This window comes from Hyperoodon ampullatus (genome assembly GCF_949752795.1).
Source record: "Hyperoodon ampullatus genome assembly, chromosome: 2".
Lineage (NCBI taxonomy): Eukaryota > Metazoa > Chordata > Mammalia > Artiodactyla > Ziphiidae > Hyperoodon > Hyperoodon ampullatus.
In genome coordinates this window covers 184,431,857-184,457,552 of record NC_136915.1, presented here as the reverse complement: position 1 = coordinate 184,457,552, position 25,696 = coordinate 184,431,857, and the positions used below count along the sequence as shown (strand labels likewise).

At 36.6% G+C, this 25,696-nt stretch overlaps 1 protein-coding gene across 2 annotated transcripts in view; it reads right to left on the bottom strand.

Annotated features, from left to right (window-relative positions):
- The window catches only part of USH2A (usherin), a gene marked incomplete at both ends in the record, with an annotated part of 756,807 nt that overhangs the window by 165,138 nt on the left and 565,973 nt on the right, over positions 1 to 25,696 (bottom strand). For both annotated transcript variants that reach the window (XM_079697601.1, XM_079697602.1), the window contains 4 exons: positions 318 to 515; positions 5,315 to 5,519; positions 10,282 to 10,505; positions 21,021 to 21,242. In XM_079697601.1, coding sequence (XP_079553727.1) covers positions 318 to 515; positions 5,315 to 5,519; positions 10,282 to 10,505; positions 21,021 to 21,242 — 849 coding nt within the window. The remainder of the gene's footprint in view (positions 1 to 317; positions 516 to 5,314; positions 5,520 to 10,281; positions 10,506 to 21,020; positions 21,243 to 25,696) is intronic.

Below are 25,696 nucleotides of genomic sequence, written 5' to 3'. Positions count from 1 at the left end.
TAATCAGTCAGGTGTTTCTTTCCCCTCACTATCAAACATTTACTTTCAAAACGATTCTGCCTTCCCAGAATACGCTTTGCTTATTTGAAAGCAGCTCAGACATATGTTGGGATTCAAGGAAAATAATTTTTGGCTAAAAATTTGTGAGGGCTATTTCACAAAATCAATGATTGGTTGACACATACCTGAAGTTTCCTTTATCAGCAAATACTTTTTAGTGGTTAGATGCATGCCAATTAAACACAGACTACACTAATTTCAATTTCCTTATGGATTTATGGGATTATGTTATTTGAATTTTAAAAATAGCTTAATACCATTTGATTGTATAGGCTTCTTCCAGTTGAGGACTATTACATCATCAAGATGATCCATTTTGGTCCACCTGGGGGGGCTCACTCCCTCAGGCACATCTTCTTTTGTTGTGGCCCTAACAGCCTTGCTGAATCCTCGCCCATAGCTATTCCACGCAGAAATCCTATACTCGTATGTCATGTAGGGCTCCAGGTTCACATCTGGAAAGACAGAAAATCGGACAGCGGCGGTTTTTAAAATTTTTATTTTCTTACCATCATATCAAAAATAAATATCAAAACCTTAAACATTTAAAAATAAATGCTCAATGCACTAATCCTATTGTATGTAAATACAGCTTTAAGATCTTTACTTTCTGAGTCATAAAAATATTACAAGTGCTTATTAGATGCAGAGATATGAAATTGCACAGAACAGAATTCACCTATTTGAATAGAGAAATATGGATACATTAAAGAAATGATTGAAAAATAAAAGCGCTAGACTAATGTACATTAGATGTTAATGCTTCCCAAGTTCATGATCTCTTTACTTCTGTATGAGGCAGGTTTGGCAAGATTCTTTTATAGTTTTATTATTATAAATTTTACCAATTATTATGTTGTCAATTTTACTTAAATTATTACATGAATTATAATGCAGTTGTTATGAGATACAGGGCTTGTAACTTAGCTTATCACAGTATAATTTCAATGAATAAAAATGAATTCACAATCCACTATATGTACCATGTATAGTGTACTATATATACTTCCTTCATCTTCTACCAAACCAGAACTGAAACCAAAACCAAAAACAACCAATCTAATTAAAACAACAAAACCAACCTGCTGAGATTTTTGGCCTGGCAAAACTTTTATTAGATAATCATCCACGTGATTCAATGGTGTCCCAAACATCTTAGTTCAGTCTTGAGCTTTAATAACTTCAGAAGTACAAATGCTACAGATTTACCAAAACATTCCTTGAAAGTTTAATTATTTAAATCTGCTTTCCACTTATTTAATTCTGTGAATTTTGAAGATCTACATATGTATTTTTGTGTGGCAGTTTCTGGATGATCATCAGACAGGGGGATCAGAGAGGTCCTCCTTGACTGCCTGGCCACCTGCTCTATCTCCATTGGATGCAGCATTAATTCTCATTCCATCCACTTGGGTTATTCTCCTTACATGCATCTCCTTACAATAAAGCCTGCCCTGCCTCTTTTGTAGAATTAGTATGAAAATAAAATGCAATAAGTTATGCTGCAGAACTTCATAAAATGTAAATTGCTATACAAATGCATTTCTGTCTTCATTTTTTCCAGTAAGAGGGTATTTGCTGCTTTGTACCTGTGATGACCACCAGTGGGTCCCCAGATCCCCCTTCTGTCCTGGTCAGAGACCTCTTGGCCAGAGTCTACATTTCCCAGTTTTCTTTGCAGTCTGGTGTAGTCACACGACTGATCTCAACAACGGAAGGAGTGTGGAAGTGACATGGGTAATTTGTGCATCACTTTCTGAAGAGGGAATCACTTGCCTTCTGTTAGCATTCTTACCCCTTCTGATGGGCTGGAACTAAAGGTATTGTGACAACTCAGGCTGTACCACTTGGAAGCATGATGAGGAATCCAGATCCTGAATGACCTTGTGGGGCTGAGCTGCCCAGACCATCCATCCACTCACCCACAGATGGTAACTATATTTTTGAACGTCTTGCTATAGCAGATTAAACTATTCACTGCAAATAACTGTTATTGTGTAGCCTTCAAGCCCATATTGCCAATTGTAATTTCAGCTGTGGCAACTGTCTACATTTTATTCCTGTTCTTTCTTCCACTGTATTTCATTCTTCTCCTTTTTGACTCTCTCAAGTCTTAGCCTTACTTCTATATTTTCCTGTGAGGCCTGGTCTTTCAAAGATGTTCTCAGCCCATAAAAGCATTCTTTTTGCTTTACACATAAGGAATCACTAGTTGAAATTTTACCTTTCCTCAATCATCTCTCTCATTTCTCAGAGCTCTTTTTTTCTTTGCCAGAATTTCCAACTATTCTTCTTCTTTTATTTTTAACTTGTTATCTCAAAATCATTTTACATGTTACATGGGGCTAATATTCTGATAAATGAGGGTGCTGGGTTTTCGGGTGGTATGTTTGCTCAATATTTACTTGTTAATTGCTGAAAGGTCCCATACATATTTGTCTCCAACCATTTTTTTAGCTAATAGAGCAATCCTTCCAAAAATGTGTATATAATTGTGTCATTCCATTGCTTAAAGAGCTTCACTAACTATCCATTCATTGCGGTATAAAGGTAAACTCTTTAGTGTGGCCTAAAAGGCCTTCATAATCTGACCCCACTCTTTGGCCTCCTCTCCATTACTTTCTCTGTCTTATATGTGCTACATCCATATCAAGATACTTGCTTTTCAGACCTGCTGGGCTTCCTCCTGCTTCCTGCACTTTGCATGTGTTGCTCTCTCTGCCTGGCCTACCTCCCCTTAAACTGATAGGCTCTAACTTGTCCTTCAGTTCTTTCTTTGGGCACAGTATCCTTCTTGAAGTTTTTTGAGTCTGGGTTAGGTGTCCTTGCAATACTCTTCCAAAGCATCCTATGCTTACCTCTATAGAACTTACCTGCACATTGTTTCTCATATTAGAGTTAATTATGTATTAATTTTCCTATCTCTTCATATTAGCTTCAAATCCTGATGGAATTTCCTACTAGTTTTCAAGTTATTGGTCCTCATATACTGACTGGTAATTAGTAAGGATTTAATAAATATTTTTGATAAATAAATGATTGTAAGAACAAATGAATTTTGGTCAGCACTGGTGGTTGTAGCTTTTAATTGTCAATTTCTAAAAATGGTTGACTTTTCGTCTAAACTGGTCTCAGTGGAATTTGTTTGAGCATCATTTGAGTGCTTAATTTTTTTTCATGAAAAGTAAAATTTTGTCATTTTTCGTATTCACTTTATAGTGTTTTCTGGTAGGCAAACCGATCTGAAATATGGATGTTAAAAGCCCCTGCAATATTATATCAGTAGGTGGAAACAGCTATTCTCTTCTGGAGAGGTCTACTGCAAATATGTCTTAAAAACCCTTCAAAATCTTGACCTTGATTACCAAGGGCAGATAAAAGCAGAGAACTGTCTTAGAAGAAAACCAAGTAATTTTTAAATGAGGGTTCATGACTTAAATCTATAACTGGGAGTGGGAAGAGATTAGTGGTCCAACTGTTTTCTACCCAGAGGCCTTTTCTACCTAAAGGCATTCCAATAAATATTTTTTTGTTTGCTTACAGTGTGCTAAATCTAAAAATAAGGTAAAATTAAACAGGGATGTTCTATTCACGTGGATACTTCAATCTGGTAGGAGAGATGAGACAAGAGTCCAGATGCCTATGACACATACATGGTAGAAGTGGTGAATGGCATGACCGTGTGTCACAGGAGCACAGAGGAGAGAGGGGGCTGGACTTGGGAAGCCTAAACAGGGAATGTGAATTCTGAAGTTGGTCTTGAGTGTGATGTAGTGGAGTCCACTACATCCGCAGCTCCTAAAGATGACATGATTTGAACCTATTACCACAACAAGTTACTTTTACAGATCTGACCCTCAGTTTCCTCATCTGTGAAATGATCATACTTACCTGATTGCTTTATGGGTAAATTAAGATAAGGTTTAAAAATGTTTAGCACAAAGGGGGAGTGGCAGAGGGAGGGACTGGGAGTTTGGCGTTAGCAGATTGAAACCATTATATATAGAATGGATAAACAACAAGGCCCTACTGTATAGCACAGGGAACTATATCCAATCGCCTGTGATAAACCATCATGGAAAAGAATATTAAAAAATGAACGTATAGATGTATAATTGAATCACTTTTCTGTAAGCAGAAATTAACACAACATTGTAAATCAACTGTATTTAATAAAAAAAACTGTCTAGCACAGCACTGGAACTAAGTAATACTCACTAAACTTTATCTCTATTCCTTCCTTCCCTTCCTAATCTACTCCCTCTCATCCTAGTATCCTGCTTTACTATTTTCCTTCTCAAGGCTTGCCATTACCACCCACCATTGGCTGGGTAAGGCAGAATGGTGAGTCATGATGGAACACAGTGGTTTTATTGGTTCTTTGACCTCAGCTGGCTTGAATTATGTCACTTAAATGTATTCCATTTGACTCTAAACAATAGCTGTGTGTACACACACAGTTACACACGCACATCTAATTTTTCAAAAAACAGAAACTTAAGCAGGGACTTAAGTAAATGGATGAAAAATAAAAATTTAACAGATGGCAGAACTATTTTGGAGATGATCCTAAAATTTACAGCGTCTTTCACCTGACTCAGCCAAGCCTCAGAATCACTATTTTGGACTAATGCAGTAGGGCTAAGATGGGGCTTGGAAATTACTATTTTCAATAACCATGAAGGTTCTTGTTCCCAAGATGATGGCCATCTTGGTGAAACACCAGGCTGCAGGAGAGCACAGTCTCTGGCCCCAGACCCAAGATCAGGAAAGTGGTACTGCCTTCACTGAGCAGTCTGCCTCCTCCTTGGAATGATGCTGCCAGGTCTTAGTGAACAGACAGGTTTCTTCCTCTTTTCTGCTTGGAAGAATAACAACACTCATTCATGGCACTTATTGAAAGCCTGCATTCAACTTTTGAGAAAGAAAATGAGGCTCATTGCAAATTAACTAGATATACCATTAAAGGTCACCTAACTAATTTATTTCCCTGTTCTTCATTCTCTACAGGCTTACTTTAAAATAGAGTACATCCTTGTTTAAAGTTCGACTCTGAAAAACTTTAAACTACTAACTTTGACCAGATCCAGATTGTGCCTTTAACTACCTGGTAACTCTCTGGCTCATAAGTATGATGGAATTAATTGATATGAGGTGAAGGAGGGAGTTGAGGTCAGAGTGAAATAAATCTGCGTTTTCAGCAGCTTTTCACTCCTCCTTCTAAGCCATGGGCAGGTGGCTCCCTTTCTGTTACCTGTGAAGGAGAGTGTGTTTACACTTCCCATATGAACAGGCTCTTCAGCAGATGAGCACATTTCTTCGACTGATTCCTTCCCCATGGAATTGTGAGATCCTCTTATCACAGTACAAACGTGGCTGGTAAAGTTGAAGTCACACCTGCCGCAGTGTGCTGTGGCTTCCATAGACGCTGGGCAGAGGGTCCTGCAGACTTTGGTTTCCTAAGTCAAGCGGTAGAGGTGGGGCGGGGGGAAGGGAATTGAAAACGTTCATTTAGACATGTGTGGCATAGGTTTTTACAACTCTCAAATGAAATTTTCCTGTGCTTAGTTCATGAATGAACACCTCAAAATTCATAAGAAGAAATGAGGGCAGTCTGTATACTAGAAAGAGCAGTTACTTTGAAATGACACAGATCTGGATTCAAAATCCAGTTTTGCAACTTATTGGTGTTGCGACCTTGAACGAGTCTCTTATCTGCTCAAAGCCTCAGCTTCTTCCGTGAAAGAATGGAAATTCAATTTACTATGCGGGTTTGTTTGAATGACTCAAATGAGATAACGTAAATGCCTTACACTTAGTAGATATGCTATAAATAATAACAGGAGTAGTTATTTTAGTATTGTTACTTTGACACTTTCCTAATGGAGTTTTAGACAAATCTGCACTTCTTGTGCTCTTGGGAAATTTGGACTAATAAGAAGTATTCTGTGTCCAAATTTTAGAAAATTTAAATATTTCATGAACTGTCATTATAATCATTATTATTTATATTTATAAACTTTTTCTCTGGTGAATCTCTGGACATTTTATAGCTATTGATAAGTACTAGTAGGCTCTAATCTCAGAAAATGAAATACTTCATCATCCCAAATTACAGGAGATATAACTAAGGAAATATTCTTATAAGGCAAAGCTCTACTTCATCTTCCCTTTATATAGGTAGCATAACTTATTTAAAATCATTTTTGTTATTTAAAAGTGATCTACATTCAATCTGTCTCTTTACCTAAAATAAGTTATTTTCCCTACGATCATCAAAGTAAAGCTGCTTCAGAAAAATATAGTTGGATTTCCATTTAAATATGGTGAATCAAACATGTGCATTTATCATCATTTCCTCTTAAAGGCCAACCAAATGACAATAAAGGAATATGGAAAGTCCAAGGAAACAGGAAGGGAAGTAACACACATTTTTGGAAGCTGGGAAGTGGATGGATGTGGCAGAGCCAAGGCTATGTGCCCAGGAGTGCCCATTTTTGCCTTTTCTCCCCTGTAACGCTAGATTTTCAAGTCCGGCTACAGTAAGAAGAGTCATGTGACTAGAAGTGTCTGTGTGACTGTGTACAGAAGAGATGCATTCTGCATCCAGGGAAGACGCATACATGTGCAATCATCCACTCTCTCCCTTTTTCCACTGTGAAGCCCCACAAGATGGAAGTGACTTGGGTTCCTGAGATGTTGCATGGAGGAGATCTGCCAGTCTCACACTGGACTGTCACATGAAAGGTTTAAAAAAATTCATTCTGTTGACCCATTCCATACATGAGTATGTCTGTTTTTACCTCAGCATAGTCCAGTGTATTCTAGCAAAAACACAAATTAGTACTTTGAAGTTGGATGTTGTCTTAACAACAATAACAAAACCCTGAAGTATGTGGCATTGGCTTAGGGTTAAGCAGGCCGTGGCAAAGAAATACGTACTGGGCTTTGGGAAGCTGAGGAGGCCTGTTGTGCTATGGCTAAATATTCTGCAAACTCTGCCCTGGGATAACTGTCAAAGCAAGCCAAGTGTTCCTGAGCTCACCACTCTGGGGAAGACATCACAGCTTAGAACATGAGCAGTATGTGTGCTGTTAGAGCTGCATTTGGCCAAGGATTAGAAAAAATGAGAAAAACGTAGAAAATAATTGGTGAAACTAAAAAAAAAAAAAAAAAAAATAGAGAGGGTCCACTGGAAGATAGAAGCCAGGAGCCAGAGTGGGAAAGCTAAACGCAATTCTGCATATTGCATAGTGAGAACCCCAGCCCTCTTTGCTACTGGATACTCCATAAGGCAGCCAGGCATGTATGCCATCCCGATGTAGGATGGAGTATTAAGGATACTTCTTTAAGTATTAAAATAGTACCAATCTTAAACCATAATGGAAAAGAATATGTAAAAGAATATATATATATAATTGAATCACTTTGCTGTACAGCAGAAATTAATGCAACATTGTAAATCAACTATACTTCAATAAAATAAATTTAAAAAATAAAATTTTATAGGCAAAAAATAGTACCAAACAAATGAGACAATTCAAAGCATAAAGCAAACAATTAAAAAAAGCAACAATGGAATGAATATTTCCAGAATGATTAAAAAAAAGATGTTCCATGAATGAAACAAGAGTAGGATGATATAAGTAATAATCAGCAAACAAGAAAGAGCACTTAAAAACTAAAAAATAATATGATAGCTAAAAAAACCCCACAACAAATCAATAGAAAGGTGGAAAGATATCGTTAAGGCAATATCTCATCACATTGAAAAAGATGAGGAGTTAATCAATAGGTAAGAAACAAGAAGAAAAAATTAAAATATCAGTTTAGGAAGTCCAACACCAAAGTGATCAGTGAAAACAGACAAAAGAAGGGGCAAATTATCAAAGAAATAATAAAATAACAGTCCCTGGAATTGAAGGCCATAGACACCAGCCTGAAAAAGTCCACAAAAAGTATATCGTTATGAATATTAATAATAACGATGATAATAACATCTACAGAGAGGCACATTGCCTTGAAATTTTAGAAAAGCAGAATAAAGAGAATGTCTTAAAAACTGTCATAGGGGGCTTCCCTGGTGGCACAGTGGTTGAGAGTTCGCCTGCCGATGCAGGGGACACGGGTTCGTGCCCCAGTCCAGGAAGATCCCACATGCCGTGGAGCGGCTGGGCCTGTGAGCCATGGCCGCTAAGCCTGCACTTCCAGAGCCTGTGCTCCGCAACGGGAGAGGTCACGACAGTGAGAGGCCCGCGTACGGCAAAAAAAAAAAACTGTCATAGGAAAAACAACATGGTTACCTACAAAGAAACAGGAATCAGAATAGCAATGAAAATTTAAAAATGCAGAAATGCCTTCAAAATCCTGTGTAGAAATATTTTTTGACCTTGAATTGTATACCTAGCTAAGCTATCAACCCAATGGGAAATAGAATTACAATAATTTCAGACATCAAGTTCTCAAAACATTTACCTTTCATGCACCTGTATCAAGGGAGATAATTTTTCAAAAGAAGGTGGCAAAAAGGGACAACTGGGGTTCGAACACAGGAAGACCAACACAGAGGAGGAGTGAAAGGAATTCCCAAACTGACAGCGTAGGGAAGATGGGCTGGGACAGCTGTGCAGAAATCCCACAGTGATCCAGTCCAGATTGGAGCAGGAATTGGAAGACTCCAGGAAAGAGGTCTTCAGGAAACAAAATGGAATCTATGGATTGAAATTTACCTATAACACACTGCTTGATTCAGCATTCAGAAAATCTCCTAATCATAATCATTTAAATATGAATTTCAAATACAACTGTTAATTGGCTTTCATAGAGCCAATTCAAGCCAACTTAAAAGATCATGGTTATATCCTGAACATCCTCCTTAAATAATGGAAGCTGTCTCTTCTTGACCAAAATGAGATGCCTGGGAATCAAATGTGAGGTGGGCAATAATGAAACACATAGTTGTGAGTGATGGTGTCATTTCTGAAACTAACAGGTTTTCTATCTTCATTCTTCAAATATGAGTGCCCCTTTAAGGAGAGTTTTTTATATAGACGCTTCCTAACTCGTGATTTTAAAGGCACGTTCTTGCAACATCACCAGCTCTTTAAGACCAAAAAATACTAAGTATTTAAGAAAAATATCCTAGTCAAAACTTCTGAAAACACTGGCCTGGAATAAATTTTGGAACATAGTGTTGGATAGATTTCTTTCATAGAACTGACTAAAGTTTTGTTCAAATCAGATCGATTCTTAAAAAATTTTGTAGACAAAACCTTACTATTTTTGTTGGGTGTTTTGTATGGTTATTCACCTCATGAAGTACCTACTCTCCAATAATTTTACGTGTTATCTGTTTTTCCTTTTTTTTAATTTTAATTTTATTGGAGTATGGTTGATTTACAATGTTGTGTTAGTTTTAGGTATACAGCAAAGTGATTCAGTTATGAATATCTTAATATTCATTGCCACAAAGTGCTTGCTGGGGCCTTAAAAATCTCAAGACTTATGGTCCATTCGACAGACCATGATGTCCACACAATGATTGTGTAGTTGCCTCACTCAGCAAGAGCTCTTCTATTGTCTGTGACCAAAGCACCGATTTTTAGCCATCTCTTAGTGACAAATTACTACCAAACATAGTAGGGTGTTTGTTTTTTAAATGCCCATAATCCTTTCCTTAAACTGGTAGGTTTCTAGAGTGCTGGGTCAAGTTTAATGCTAACAAACACGGCATGGCTGTATGTGGAGCATCTCAACATACAAACATAAATGATGCACCCACAGGCCTATTCATTTTTGTGGTTGGCTGGCTTTTGCTGATCTTACACTGTCTTAAGGAATATGATAGAAACACAGTGAAGTGAATCTGCTGTATGTAAGTTCTCTATGAAAGGAAAGTGATGGCCTATGGTTGGGGGGCTAGAGAAAAGAAGCTGAATTTCCCTTCATCTCCCTCCACAGCAACATGCCGGCTCAGACTTTGTCTGCACTAATCTGAAGTGCTGGTAAAGCTTCCTGAGAACAGCTAATCATTATTAATTCCTTTAGAATTCATTGCAATAACATCAATCATAGCGAACTCATTTGGTATTAATATGGATGTAATGTGAAAATGAATAATGCACATAGGAGTTTTTATATTCCTATTTTAGAAAAATAGTTATGAACAATGTATTTCTCTTTCCATTGTCAAATCAGCCCGAGAGGTTTTCTATCAATTACCTTCATCATCATTCCAGTTGAAATCTTGTCAGAGCAAACATATTTCAAAGGATTATATCCAACTCCATTACAGCATTTCTGGCTCTTTGGAATAAGTTCAGTCTCACAGCATTTTACTGGCACTGGGTCATTCTTTTTAACATGTGCTTTAGACTCTCCACTGGAAGCTGAGCAGCATATGGTATCTGACATATTCATATAATCCTGCCCACAACAGAACATCCCTGCAACAATAAAATGTTATATATGAATATGAAATAAAAAAGAGAAGAAAACTGAGGTTGGTATAAAGTTTGGTATAAAAATGTCAGACTCAGGCAGTTCCTGAAACGGTACGATAGCTCAGGTAGCATTTCCCTACCAAGGTGATTTAAATGTACAGTGAGGGGTCCTTCTGATCAAGAGCACTAGACACTAATTAGGTAAAGAACACACAAGAGGAAGTGTTCTAAAATCATTCAGCAGGGGGCCAAATTTCTCCTAAGCGCCATAAAAAGTGATCTGATTTCTGTCATGAGAACTGCCTGCCCATTTTGTGATGATAACATCTTGTTGCAGAGAAAGGGGTAGTTAAACCACAGGAACTCAGAAGAAATCTTTAGAAATTCACAAGGGAGAAGAGGTCACCCATGCACTCTGGGATAAGAGGCTAGACAGTGGAGAGGTAGCACCATCCTAGAACTGGAGACTTTGCGTAAGCATCCTGTAAGTTTCTGCCTGCCTTTGTCTAAGATACAGATATTTGATTCTTGTGAATCCAGCAGCAACTGTAACCATTCTTTGGTCATGAGATAGATTTGTATTCAAAACCAGTTGAGTGCACTCACTGATCAGGTAGGTGAGCCATTTGGCCACCATTCTTCGAGCTGCACTAGACCCATCACTGGACGTGGGTAAGAGGTTGGGGTGGTGGCCGAAAGACCTTGCAGGGAAGACCTTTGATCTCCACTTCTCCATGAAAGACAGGTGTGCCTGAGATACCAAACAGCCTCCTTTCTCCCACCCAATTCAGTGTAACTGCTTGTGCTCACATCATTTAGATCTTGCCATAGAAGAGACACCACAGAAATATAGACATAAAAGGCTGAATAAATAAACAATGTACTAGAGTCAGATTAAGCTAGAAATGAAGATGCCTATACCCCATGTCACAGGGCTATCATAGTAGAATTTATATCCAGTTATACAGCAGCGCAATGTGATGAATGATTTATTTTAATTAGAATTTTGTCTATTTATTATTAGTCATGACTGGTAACATAAAGAACCTCAACTTCAAAGGGCCCTGGGGTCCCAAATTGCTCAATCTGGTCCTGTACAAACACCTACATTATGAAAGACACTCCTAATAATAGACCAATGAGTTTTAAGTGTTTTCCAGTTTATAAAAAAAATCATTGAGAGTAGACACTGACTTGGCACATGCCTTAAGAAAGATGTTTATCCACACGACTCCCCACTCTCACTGATCTTTCCACTTTAAAAACATATCTCTCAATATTAAAAATTTTTTATTTATGATTAATTATTACATTGATCATAACTGCATTTTGACCTCATGTTTAAAGGTGATAACTATTCAAAGTAATTGGTTTAAAAGTAAACTGTTTTCTTTGGTGCTTTATTAATAATGTTAGTTGTATTAACTTTTCCAGGGGAAGTTCTTTCAAATAGATACACACAGCAGGGCTATCATTGTGGTCTGAGTCTTGATTATGATGGGTAAAATTCACACTCTCTCTCTCTCTCTCTCTCTCTCACACACACACACACACACACACACACACACACACACGCACACACACACACACACACTAAAAAGAAAAATCCACAGCTTCAAGTTTTATATTGTTTGGGCATTTTTTTTTCTTCTGCTTTCTGATCAGACATTTAAATACAACCTTGGATTCTTTGCTGTCATTTTTTTTTTCTCCAGCAGTTTTCTTAAAATAATTCATGTTTCTATTTTAAAGAGCAATCAAAATCTGAAAACTGGCCCTTTAGGGAGCAAAATACATTCTCCCCCTCTACTCGCAAATTACTTTACAGTTTCACCATGCTTTCAGTATAAAATCAAAATGCAGACATTGACCTAATTCCAAACTCCTAATCAGTCATCTGATCGCTCTGAGGGACTTTTGACAGGTCAACTAAAATTTTGATAATGAACTGTTTTTACACTAGAAAAAAAGGATGCTTTCTTTCACAAAGAGCTTCATCTTTGTTTCACTGAATTAAAATTTAAAGCCAAGATTTCACTCACATAACAAGAAGTGACTCCCTTTCTAGTTTCTTTGGTAAACCATTACTTCTTTAATTATTATCAACCTTGTTCCAGTGTGATAAATTGCTAATTACTTAATACCCTAATCAGCGTTCATTCTTTGCACAGATAAACTGTGACAGTGCCATTAATTTAAATAGTAATTTCACTTAATGGCCAGAATGGCACACCAGATTTTTATGCAGCATTTTCTGAAGACTGCATCCATCACTGCAATATTCTGACATAAAGATGTCTGACGTGCACTAACTCACTTAGGGAGAGCAGATGTTGCCGAGCAGAGTTTGGTAGTAATTCCCATAGTGCATCACTTCAGCATGAATGAGCTGCAAATTCAGAGACAGACAATCTTCTGAAACTGCACTGCAATAACTTTTGACCCTACATAATTTATCACATGGAGCACTTGACTTTTGACCTTTGACACATAGAAATCACAGTTTTAAATATGCCCAAAGAAAAACAAAACAGGTCATGTATTATTGATGGATTGATCTACACTTCCAGAGGCTCTTCATTAAATTTGTACAAAGGTGGAGATTCTCTTTGAACAAGATGCAGATGTTATTAAAGGGGTAGAGTATGCACTGAACTATTAGATATTTATTTCTGAGATCAAACAGCCTATATTGTCTTTGCAAATAGTGCATATATCCAATGGATAGCTTCCGTCGCATTGGATACAACTGAGAAAACAGAGAAGGAAAGAATTCTTTTACTCATAATATTATGAACACTTCCAATATGTTACTAACACTTACTTAATGTCCATGGCTGAAAGGAGAGCATTTATAAACATACAGTCCTGATGAATTTCTAAACTGTTAATTCTGTAAAACAAGTGTGCCATTTTTCTAAAAATTATCCAAGAATTATCATGCTTTTGAGTTAAAAATAGTACAGTCATAAAAAACAGAGTCTAGAATATGACAAATCATTGTGGAACTCTGGGATTGACCATGGGGACCAAATTTTAAGCCAAGGAATTATATTTCAGGCCTAGAAGAATGTAAAAAAAAAACAGGTTTGTGATTAGTCATTCTCAGGACAAACATAAAGTTGATGGCAGAGCATGAAAGAAAAGAAATGCATCTTGTCTTCACTGGCAGCTGACTCTGTGGCTACCACCACAAAACTGAGACAGGGTAGGGTAAAAATGTTCCCCAGATCATTGCAATGTATTTTATAGCATTTACACATTACACGTTTCAAAAGGTCATTATGTCATATGGAAATCTTCCTGGGAAATCTTTCAATACACATCTTACACAATGGATTTCTATGATGTATTTTCCTCTCTGCAAAAGTCCCCAAATTCCATCTTATGTAACAGCGGTAGTCATTCATTCGACTGATGTCAGAGTCTAGGACATGGAAAGTCAGTACTTTATTCTAGAACAGTTTCAACCCAGAGTTTCATATCCAAGGTTGCATGGAGAACACAGATACTAGAAATAAAGCAATATGTTCCAAAGGTATGTCATGATTAGTTCCTCACGGCGAACAGAAAGTCCTGTCCTCTTTGCCTGGTAGAGAGGCTTTAAGTTTCATCTTTTAATAATGAAGGGGTATAATCAAGTCCAACCTAAGATTGATGGTACAAATGATAAAACCATATAAGCAAACACTACAAATAAAAAGAGTCATAAAGAGGTTTAAAATATAGTCAAAGAAAATGGTTAAGAATACACATCCACCGAAGTGACGAGCATGACTTCCATCCCGAGGTACCTGTGTAACACTCCTACACAACTCATCTGCCCAGAGAGAGCACTAAAAACATAAACGCTACTCCAGCACTTCTGTTCCAACAGCATCTGTTAATTCACTCCATTTATAAAATACATATTGACAAAGACAACTGAACTGGGACCAGGGAGATTTGATTTGGTGTGAGAAAGTCAATTCAATGTGATTTTGTTAAAGGGCTCCTGCAGGCAAATAAAAGAGTTTAAGTAATAAAGTACATAAAGAGATGTTTTACGAGCCAGCCTGGTGTCGTGGCAGGCCCACAATGCCAGGCAGGGAGAGAGGCCAGGCTTAGGAACAATATTATGAGATCCAAGCCCTCAAGCAGCAGGTATGGTATTGCTAGGTCGAGGAAAGAAAGGGCCATATGGATATTCTGGAAGGTCACTAAGGTCACAATCATTAGGGGCGACAGGAGGGCACGGCAACAGAGAGAGAAAAAAGACATGTGGAACGTGTCTGTTATCAGTGAAACCTGCAGGGAGGTCAAGAGACTAAAAAGAGATTTTTTTTTTTTTCCTTTTTAAAAGGCTCATTCTTTCAGTCCACCATGATTACCAGACTTGGTGGAACTGTTGAAGGTCAGGGGAAACTCTGGAGCTAATTTTGATTCACAGGAATTGAGGAATGGCACAGTTTGCTTAGGAAATAATTGGCTAGCATGTATATCATAGTGAAGTACACCAGTGATTCTGAAATTTGGGCCCATGGACGGACTTCAAGGGCATATGAAATGGCAAAAAAAATTTTGTGTGTATCCTACATATTATTATTTGAAGCGAGGGTTTGTGACTTTCAAAAGATTCTACCAGGAGTGTACGACCTCCAAAAGATTAAGAGCCTTTGTCCTAGTGGACAGTGACCTGGATTCCATTTCGTAGAACAGGCACTTTTGGCAACAGTTTTAACTGACTTACCTTTCCTTCTCCTTCACATCCATTCTGCCACCCAAATCTAATTTATCTCCTTAAATCACAGTCCTCATCATTGCCTTGACTCTTCCCTGAGTACCAAATAATGTTCAAATCCTTTCGGCTTCTCGGCTTTATCTCCCTCTATTTCCTTATCCACGGCATCTTCCTCCAATCAACCCAACTGCTCACTCCTACCTAGACATGCTTTGCAGGCTGCTAATTTCACACTTCAGCTCAAGCCATGCCCTTTAGCTGAAACGTCCTTCTTCCATCCACGTGTCTCAAAATTCTACTCGTTGTTTGAGGTTCCGATCAGTGGTTTAGCTTTCTTCATCATCTTGGCTGGAGTGATCACTCAGTCTTAAGATTATGCTTGTATTCATCCCTCTCTTATGCCTGTGTTTAACCTTACAGGCACTTTTCTCCTTGATTAGATTGCAAGTCCTTAAGCATAAAAATGGAATCTTAGCCATTTTTACACTCACAAAGCACTGAGAATGATATTTCGAATATAGTCACTACATGGTACATGTTTATAGAATGAAGGAATATGGCAATTGACTTAAAAAAAGCAACAGATGAGCAACAATGCTAAAATGAGACAGCTTACTGCTGTTTTCAAACTCTGACTCATTACGGTATCGGGAGGGGGGGCAGCACTTTTGCATCTCCACTACTCCATGATCATGGTTCTGACTTTAATGGACCTGTTTTTAGCTAACACATCTAAAGGAGAAAGAAGTACTCAACTGGTTAGTCATAGTACAGGATAACTAACTAATGGCCATGAATTTCTAGCAGACCTGATTACTAAGCCGTAAAGCAGTGGTTCTCAAAGTTTGGTGCCAGGACTCTTTTATACTTTCACAAATAATTGAGGACCCCAAATAGCTTTTGTTTATATGGGTAAGATTTGTTGATATTTACTGGGTTAGAGCCTAAAACTGAAATGTTTGAAATAGATATTCATTAATTCATTGAAAATAATGTTAAGTATATAACATGCTACCATAAATATTTATGAAAAAATAAACATATTTCCAAACTGAGAAAAATTAGTGAGAAGATTGACATTGTTTATATTTTTGCAAGCCTCTTTAATGTCTAGCTTAATAAAAGTAACTGAATTCTCCTATCTGCTTCTGCATTCAACTATTGCAATATCATGGAAGCAACCTAAATGCCCATCAACAGATAAATGGATAAAGAAAATGTGGTACAGATATACAATGGAATACTACACAGCCATAAAAAAGAACGAAAATTTTGCCATTTGTGGCAACATGGATGGACTTGGAGGGCATTATGCTAAGCTAAATAAATCAGACAGAGAAAGACAAATATTGTATGTTATCATTTATATGTGGAATCTAAAAAAATACAACAAACTTGTGAATATACAACAAGAGAGAAGCAGACTCACAGATACAGAGAACAAATTAGTGGTTACCAGTGGGGAAAGGGAATGGAGGAGGAGCGAGGTAGGGGTAGGGGATTAAGAGGTACAAACTACTATATATAAAATGAATAAGCTACAAGGATAGATTTTACAGCACAGGTAATGTAGCCAATATTTTATAATAATTATAAATGGAATACAACCTGTAAAAATTGTGAATCATGATATCGTACACCTGTAACATATAATATTGTACATCAACTATACCTCAATTAAAAAAAATCTGTTGCAATATTACATGTCATGTAACCTCTGGAAAACTCCACTGTATACTTATGAGAGAATGATAGTGAAAAAGGCGTATAATAGTTTAGTATTATTGTGAAAATAGTTTTGATGTCACAGACACCACCAGAGGTCTTAGAGACCCTCAGAAATCCCCGAGCCATACTTTAAAAGTCACTGCCTTAGAGCTTAGCACACAAACACAGCAGCTTTTCTTCTAACTTGGGCACACTTCTGGTGTGTAGTCAATGTCTCATTTTTTTCTGGTCATCAGAAAATGTTGGCAACTTGGTAGTTACACTGGGCCTGTTCATCAGACTTGATAAACATTGATATGGTTTGGGCTGGAGAGTATCCAATGCTTGTTCAGGTATCAGAATGCTCAGGAAGGTTAAGAGCATGGACTCTACGAATGGAGTTAGAAACTCTTCTTAGTCACAGTGGAAAGAAATTCATGGGCAGATCTCCCAGACTCCCTTGCATTTAGGTATCGATAGATAGCTGAGTTCCAGTCAATGAAATGTTAATAAAACTATATGCTATTTCTAGACCTGGCCAAAAAAAAACCCCACACCTGTTATTTCATACTCTTTTCTTCTTCTGACTGCAGACAACTCCCAGGTGACCCGAGAAGCTACCTGTTGAAAATGACAGTGCTTCCAACAGCCAGAATGACTGTGGGAAGGAGATCTTACCCTGAAGGTATGTTCACACAATACTATTATATGGGAAAGAAATGAACCTCTATTATCTTTGAGCCTTTATATATTTTGAGGTTCATTTATAGTAACAGTGTTCCCTGAAGTAAAACAGCCACTTACTAGATGTGTGATCTGGAAAAAGTTTTTTTAACTTCTGTACATCTGTTTCCTCATCTGTAAAATGGAGATAATAATAGTACCTACCTCATAGGGTTGCTGTGAGGTTTAAATGTGTTAACGTGTCTGAAGCACACAGAACTCAGCTTGGCAAATAGTGAACATGGAATGTTGCCTACGTGTTGTTGTGATTTGTCTCCTGCTGCTTGTATACATCTTCTAGCCAATAAGCAGTGTCCAGGACACACTGAGCTGGACTTCTTGACTGGACTTTAGTTATCTTTAGAATACTAACCTTTTACATCTACAATCCATAGGGGATATTTCTGAAATGACTTCTGTGTCTATACCGGACACTTGTGTATTATATGATTTAATACATCATTCATTTTTAAGAAGATCTTGGGAGGTTGGTTTTTGCTGTTTGTTTTTGTTTTTTTTTTGGTCTTACCTGGCAAACTTAACTTTCTTGTTACCTTATAATACAGAACCAGCTGCCCTGTGCCATTTCTTGGAGATAATCCTTAAATTCCTTAGGTCAATGAAAATGTCATAATTGAAATCTAATTCTGTTGTATATAGGACAACTAGCCACTCTTACTATTTTCTGGACAGTTGATGGAGATCAACATAATGACATGGGACTATCAACCACTTTGACAGTATATACATTAAAATCTTCCTTTAAATATGTCTTACTGGGTTGGATTAAAAAAGGCATAAGATGGATACAGTGTGGATCCAGAGAGGTGATTTATAGCTTCATAGAATAGTAAATGCCTTGGAAATACACTTGATGGTCGTACAAAGATAAAATAAGAAACTAGAAATCAGGTATTTTTTTTTTGACTCAAAGAAGGAGATGAATTTTTCTCACACTGGGAGGATTGAAATTTAGTTACGAATAACTTAATTTGGCATTTCTTACTTATTTAAGGGCTATCAAAATACTGAGAGTCTAGTATCCTTATTAAGGCACAAGATTCTGGTACACCCAGGATTGATACTTTTAATATGTTTTGATTATTTAGTTTCATTATTGAAGTGCTCTTCTTAATAGTTTTCATCAGAACTTACTTTATTTTATTTTTGGCCATGCTGTGTGTCTTGCGGGATCTTAGTTCCCCGACCAGGGATTGAACCCACGCCCTCGGCAGTGAAAGCACGGAGTCCTAACCACTGGACCTCCAGGGAATTCCCCATCAGAATTTTACACAGAAGAGAATGTGTACAAGAACATGGTATTTAACAATAACACTAGAATAATTTACATAATTGTTACTTGTATTATGGATAACTCTTTGATGGTTTTTAAAAAGAGAAGAAATTAAAGAAAGACAGTAGAGAGTTCATAGTTCATCTCCATCAAGATATTATCATGTCCTGAAATCTTAACTTGGAGGGGCTGGAATTCCAATGCGTACTAGTTGCAGGGGTAGATTTATCTCGAAGCTCAGGAAAATTGATCTTCAAGGCCCTTTGCTTGCATGAGCCCCTTCCAAGGCAAGCATAGATATATTTTTTATAAAATTTGTGAATGTATAATATTTAACTACAATTTGTTATGGCCACTATCTCTTGCCCTTTTAACTTGTCTCTGTCATACACATCCTCATATTGATTGAGACTAGGGTAACCATGGACATTTATGGACTCAAACTAAGGGGAAGTTGAGTCTAGGGAATATTTAGTTTGGGTTCAGCTAAATTTATATGATTTCAGCCATTTTCATAAAAAAGTTGTTAAGGCTTAAATATGTCATTTTCACTGCAGTTTGGAAAGATAAGGAATGTGAGAAATTACAGACTCTTAATTTGTATGCATATAAAGGGAAGGTTTAAAGAAAAAGATCAGATAGAAAAATTAATATGAAATAAAAGCTGTAAAAATGAAAAATGAAATCAACTGAAATATTCTGACATCAAGAAGAGAATTGTAACATAATAAATTTCAAATCATACTCAAAGTAGGAAACTATTAAAAGAAAATGATGGATCTAGGATTGAAGCAATGCATAAGCAATATGATTACTTTGATAATATAAATTATGAAAACAAGTAACTCATATTGGAAAAATCTAAACTTCTTACCGATTTGTAGATAAAATAATGGCATCTATGATAAAATACAACTTAAATTCAGTCATACAATAAGGATATCCATGAAAACTGGTAATGATGCTGTCAATTCAACAAACATTTAAGACAAGTCACTGCAAATCACCTTAAGACAAGAAAACTTAAAATGCCCTAAAATCTTAGAAAACCCTTTGTAGGTGTTTCTCCAAATTTGAAAATAATCTACATTTCCATAATATTACAATAATGGGTTGTGAAGCTTAAAGTCGCTTTTCTAAACTTTAAATAATTAAAAAAAATTTTTGATTAACTATGTGACAGGAAAGAATGAATTATCTTTCTATTCTCTCTACAGATAATTATAGTACAAAGCCATGACTATATGAAGAGGTGACCACGGGTGTCAGTTAAACATGTCAGGGAAAAAAATAGAGAGGGATGTCAGAAATTATATAATCCAAATATACTATTTTTATGTTAGTGGAATCTGCCAGGTTTATCTTTTTACATGTATAATTACTGTCATTTCTTTTCCCCTTATAAATAAATATTTATATTTGATCTTGTCTTCATCATTTGGTTTTATTTTCTTAAAAAGCATCTCCCAAATTTTATAAATTTTGGCACCCCCAAATCTAGATCTGACTGTGTGATCTTGATCATGTGTCTAGTCTCTGTGCCTCAGCTTCCTCATTTTAAACATGTGAATAATAATAGTACCTATTTTGTACAGATTAATTGAGGGAATAATGTATAAAACATTGGGTATAGTACCTCCTAGATAGTAAGTACTCATTTAATGATAATGATTGCTATTAATATTAATGCTAATTTAATAGCTATAGAAAAATAAAGGAGTAAAAGAATTATGGCACCACATCATCAACAATAATTTGTATACTCTCAGTATTGCTATGAATTATTCTCTTGGTCCAGAACCAATGTATTCATGTGTTTGCTTGTTTGTTTTTTGGTGGACATGACACTTTTCAAGAAGAAAGAGTTTTGGTCTACTTTTATGAAACGCATCACATGCACATAAAAAATATGAGGTTACATTTTTCTTTGTTAGGCAATGTGTAGCTATTTGCCACATTAGATGTAATTAACGTGAGCTTTCATTACTTATGTGTTTTATATCTAGGGCAAATTTCTCAACCTCTCTGTTTCTGAGATTCTCCCTCTACTGAAAGGTAGATATGGTTCCCTTACCTGGAAGGCGACTATACACCACACCCTGTTCCTCTCCCCCACAGCACTCGAAATCTTTGCTCACAATCTGTCCACCACAGCACTGCTGGCCATGGCCATCATGGAGCCTCCCAGCACAGCAAATCTGGTTTCCGGAGGTGGAGTATGGCAGTCTGCCACAGCATGAGTCACCGAGGCCAGTGGAAACCCGATTGTGTTGTTCATCTGGACAGCATACTTCACCTGTCAATTTAGGACAATAACCATCATTGCATGAGTTAAAAAAATATGCTTTGACTCACGACTAAATTTTATCACAATGATCTTGCAGATGCCAATTGGTTGACAGGGTATCATCATATTGGAGTTGCAAAATCTCAATACCACTTCAAAATGTTTGCATTGAAGTTGTATAAACACGTGTATAAACATGTGTCTATGCCAACTTAGAGGCAATGCTATGTTGCCTATTTTCTCTCTGACCCCTGATACATGAGCACATGAGGTCTGGTGACATGGATTAAGTGACATTACAAAAAAAGTCTGTCTACAATTACTTTTCTATCTATTTAGTATATATATATATATATATATATATTTTTTTTTTTTTGGAAAGTGGGATGGACTCAGAAATCAATTCTTGATAAATTTGTATTGCTTTTGATTATAGTTTCTTTAACCAAACTACATTTATTTAACCAAACAAAAGATTTCCAATGGAAAGTTTAATTAAATGAAAGGAGGTAAAAATACTATATTCAAATCTGCATACTAGTATTTTGCTGAGCTATGGCAGACACTGCATTTCACTGATGTAGTTCTACCCACATTTCCCCTTTATATGATATTCTGAGAAACTTGAGACAAGAATAGAATAATTTTTTGCCTAGTTCCTTGGGATCAAAGGGTTCAAATATTCTAAATATCAGTAGTCATTTTTTTTGTATGAAGCGGCTTCTAAAAGACAAAAAAAAATTTAATTGCTTTTATTAAGGATATCTTAGAAAGGACTAATAAGAATTTGGAAGATGTAAAAATCAAACTTCATCTTTCTTCTCTATCTCATGACCAACGCCTTCCTTGACCCTGGAACCTTGACCTTCTCCTCCCATTGCCTTACTACTCTTCTTCTTCCTACACCTTCAAGAGACCCTCTTCTATTTCCTCCACTGACCCTTCTTAAACATATCTTTCTCCCTGGACACTATGCCTTCATTAAATCTTATGAGGTATGTGAATATGATGGCCAACCTGGCAGGTTTTATAGCTTTAAACCACTGTCCAGATAAGATTTACATAATCTAGTTAATGACTTGCCAAACCTTCTTAGGAAAAGGCACAAGTTCCCTGAAGAATTTAGGATTGCCTCAGGGATTTATAGTCCCGGACTCCCTGATCTCTGTCAATTAGCTCATCCTCTTGTGAAGACAGGATATGCCAAAACTTGGTTAGTAAAAGCCAGATGAACTGCTAACCAAAATGATATTTAAAATATGGGACAATATTTAACTACAGATAGATATAGAAAGAGTACAAAAGTAGGGCAAGAACTCTTAGCAGTTATCCCTGAGGTCTTTCTTATCCAAAATTCATTGGTCAAAAACCCATCCCACTAGGTGAAATGGACAAATTACTACAACCTACCAAGACTAAATCATGAAGACTTAGAAAATCTGAATAGACCTATGACTAGTAACAGAATTGAATCACTAATCAAAACCTCCTAGCAAAGAAAAGTCCTGGACCAGATGGCTTCACTGGTGAATTCTACCAAACATTTAAAGAAAAGTTAACATCAATCCTCCTCAAATTCTTTAAAAACATTGAAGAGGAAGCAATACTTCTTAACTCAATATATGAGGCCAGAATAACAAATATATGAGCCTGATAACAAAACCAGACACATCAAGGAAAGAAAACAACAGACCAATATCTCTTATAAATATTGATGCAAATATTCTCAACAAAATACTAACAAACTGAATTCAATTCATTAGCACATTAAAATGATTATACAACATAACCAAGTGGGATTTATTCCTGGAACGCAAGGATAATTCAACATACAAAAATCAATCAATGTAATACACCACATTAACAGAATGAATGAAGGAAAACACATGGTTTTCTCAACCGGTGCAGAGAAAGCATTTGACAAAATTCAACAAAATTCAACTATGATAAAAACATTTAACAAACTGGAAGTAGAAGAAAATACCTCAACATAATAAAGAGCATATGAGAAAAATCCACAACTAACATTATACTCAATGTTATACTCAAGAAAGCTCTTTTTCTAAGATCAGGAAGAAGACAAGGATGCTGACTTTAACCACTTCTACTCAACATAATATTGAAAGTATAACCAGAGAAATTTGGCAAGAAAAAGAAATAAAAGGTATCCATATTGAAAAGGAAGTAGTAAAATTATCTCTGTTCACAGACAATATAACCTCATGTGTATAAAACCCTAAAGATTCCACGCCCAAAACCCCATTTGAACTAATAAGAGAATTCAGCAGAGTTGCAGGATACAAAATCAACATACAAAAATCACTTGTGTTTTCATACACTATGAAAAACAAAAATGAAAAATCAGAGAAGGAAATTTAAAAAACAATTCCATTTACAATAGTGTAAAAATACTTAAGAATAAACTTAATCAAGGAGGTGAAGAAAATGTACAGTGAAAACTACAAACTGCTGAAAGAAATTAAAGAAGAGTCAAATAAATAGAAGAGCATTCCATATTCAAGGATTAGAAGACTTAATATTGTTAAGATTCAATTCTACTCAGCAGCTTGGAGCAGGATTTCAGTTCCTGGCCAGAGACTGAGGTTGGTCAACAGCAGTGAGAGCACTGAATCCCAGCCACTAGACCAGTGGCCAGTGACAAGGCCCTGGCCCATCAGCTGTGTCGAAATGAATTTCCACATAGAGACAGAAAGTAGTGAAGCAAGTAAAGGCTTTATTAGGAGGAAAAAGAGTACAGTATGTGTGGATAGACACATGGGAGGGCTCAGAGAGGGAGAGAAAGTCTCACCCTCGTGGTAGTTGGAATCACTTTTATGGGGCATTTCTTCCAGGTTTCCTTTGGCCACTCATCTTGCTTTGCCTGGTTCTGAGTCCATATATGGTTTATCTCAGGGTTCTCCCACATGTGCGTGAGCATCTCTTAGCCAAGATGGATTCTAGTGAAGAGGCCTATGGGTAGTTGACATCACTTACTATGGGGTGGCTCCCCCTTCTTTTGACCTCCAAGGAGCCTTTCTGCACATGTGTAGTTGGGGAGGTCTCCTTGACTTCAAGAATGAGGAATATGTGGTCTTTTATATCTTTTCTGGGTGGGACCCAGCCTTCTCCATCCTGCTTTTATGGAGTTTCTGCTATTCTGGAGTTTCTGTCCACAGGGGAGAAACTGTTCAGCCTGGGGCCCATCTATCTCCTGCCTCATAGAGATTCAATGCAATTGCTATCAAAATCTCAACAATACTTCTTGCAGAAACAGAAAAATCCATCCTAGTATTCAAATGGAATCTCCAGGTACCTCAACTAGCAAAACAATCTCAAAAAAGAACAAAGTTGGAGGTCTCACACTTCCTGATTTCAAAACTTATTATATGGACTTATATATACTACCAAATATAAAATAGATAGCTAGTGGGAAGCAGCTGCATAGAACAGGGAGATCAGCTCAGTACTTTGTGACCACCTAGAGGGGTGGGATAGGGAGGGTGGGAGGGAGATGCAAGAGGGAGGAGATATGGGGATATAGGTATATGTATAGCTGATTCACTTTGTTATAAAGCAGAAACTAACACACAATTGTAAAGCAATTATACTCCAATAAAGATGTTAAAAAAAGAAAAACTTATTATAAAGCTGCAGGAATCAAAACAGTGTGATCCTAGTATGAAGACAGACATATAGACCAATGGAATAGAACAGAGAGCTCAGAAATAAAACCTTGGGTGTAAAATCAAATGATTTTCAACAAGGGTGTCAAGACCATTCAATAGGGAAAGGACCAAGTTTTTTGGAAAAACTGGATATCCAAATGGAAAGAATGAAGTTGAACCCATACCTTATACCATATACAGAAATTAAATAAAAATAGATCCAAGACCTAAATGTAAAAGCTGAAACTATAAATTTTTTAGAAGAAAACATAGGAGAAAAGTTTAATGACATTGAATTTGGCAATGATTTCTTGGATATGACATCAGAAGCACAGGCAACAATAAGGAAAATAGATGATTTGGACTTTATCAAGATTAAAATGTGTTATGCATCTAAAGACACTATCAACTGATCAAAACTGTGACCCACAGGAGAAAATATTTGCAAATCAGATATTTAAAAATGGATTAATATCTAGACTATATAAAGAACTTCTACAACTCAATAACAAAAACACAAACAATCCAATTAAAAAATGGGCAAAGGATACATATAAACATTTCTCTAAAGAACATGACCAATAAGCACAAATAAGCTCAATATTATTAATTATTAGGGAAATGTGTATCAAAACCACAATGAGATACCACTTCACACCCATTTATGATTATTATAAAAAACAAAACAAAAACAGAAAATAACAAGAGTTAGCAAGAAAGTGGAGAAATTCAAACCCTGTGCATTGCTGTTGGTGCAGCTGCTGTGGAAAACACTATGGCGGTTCCTCAAAAAATTAA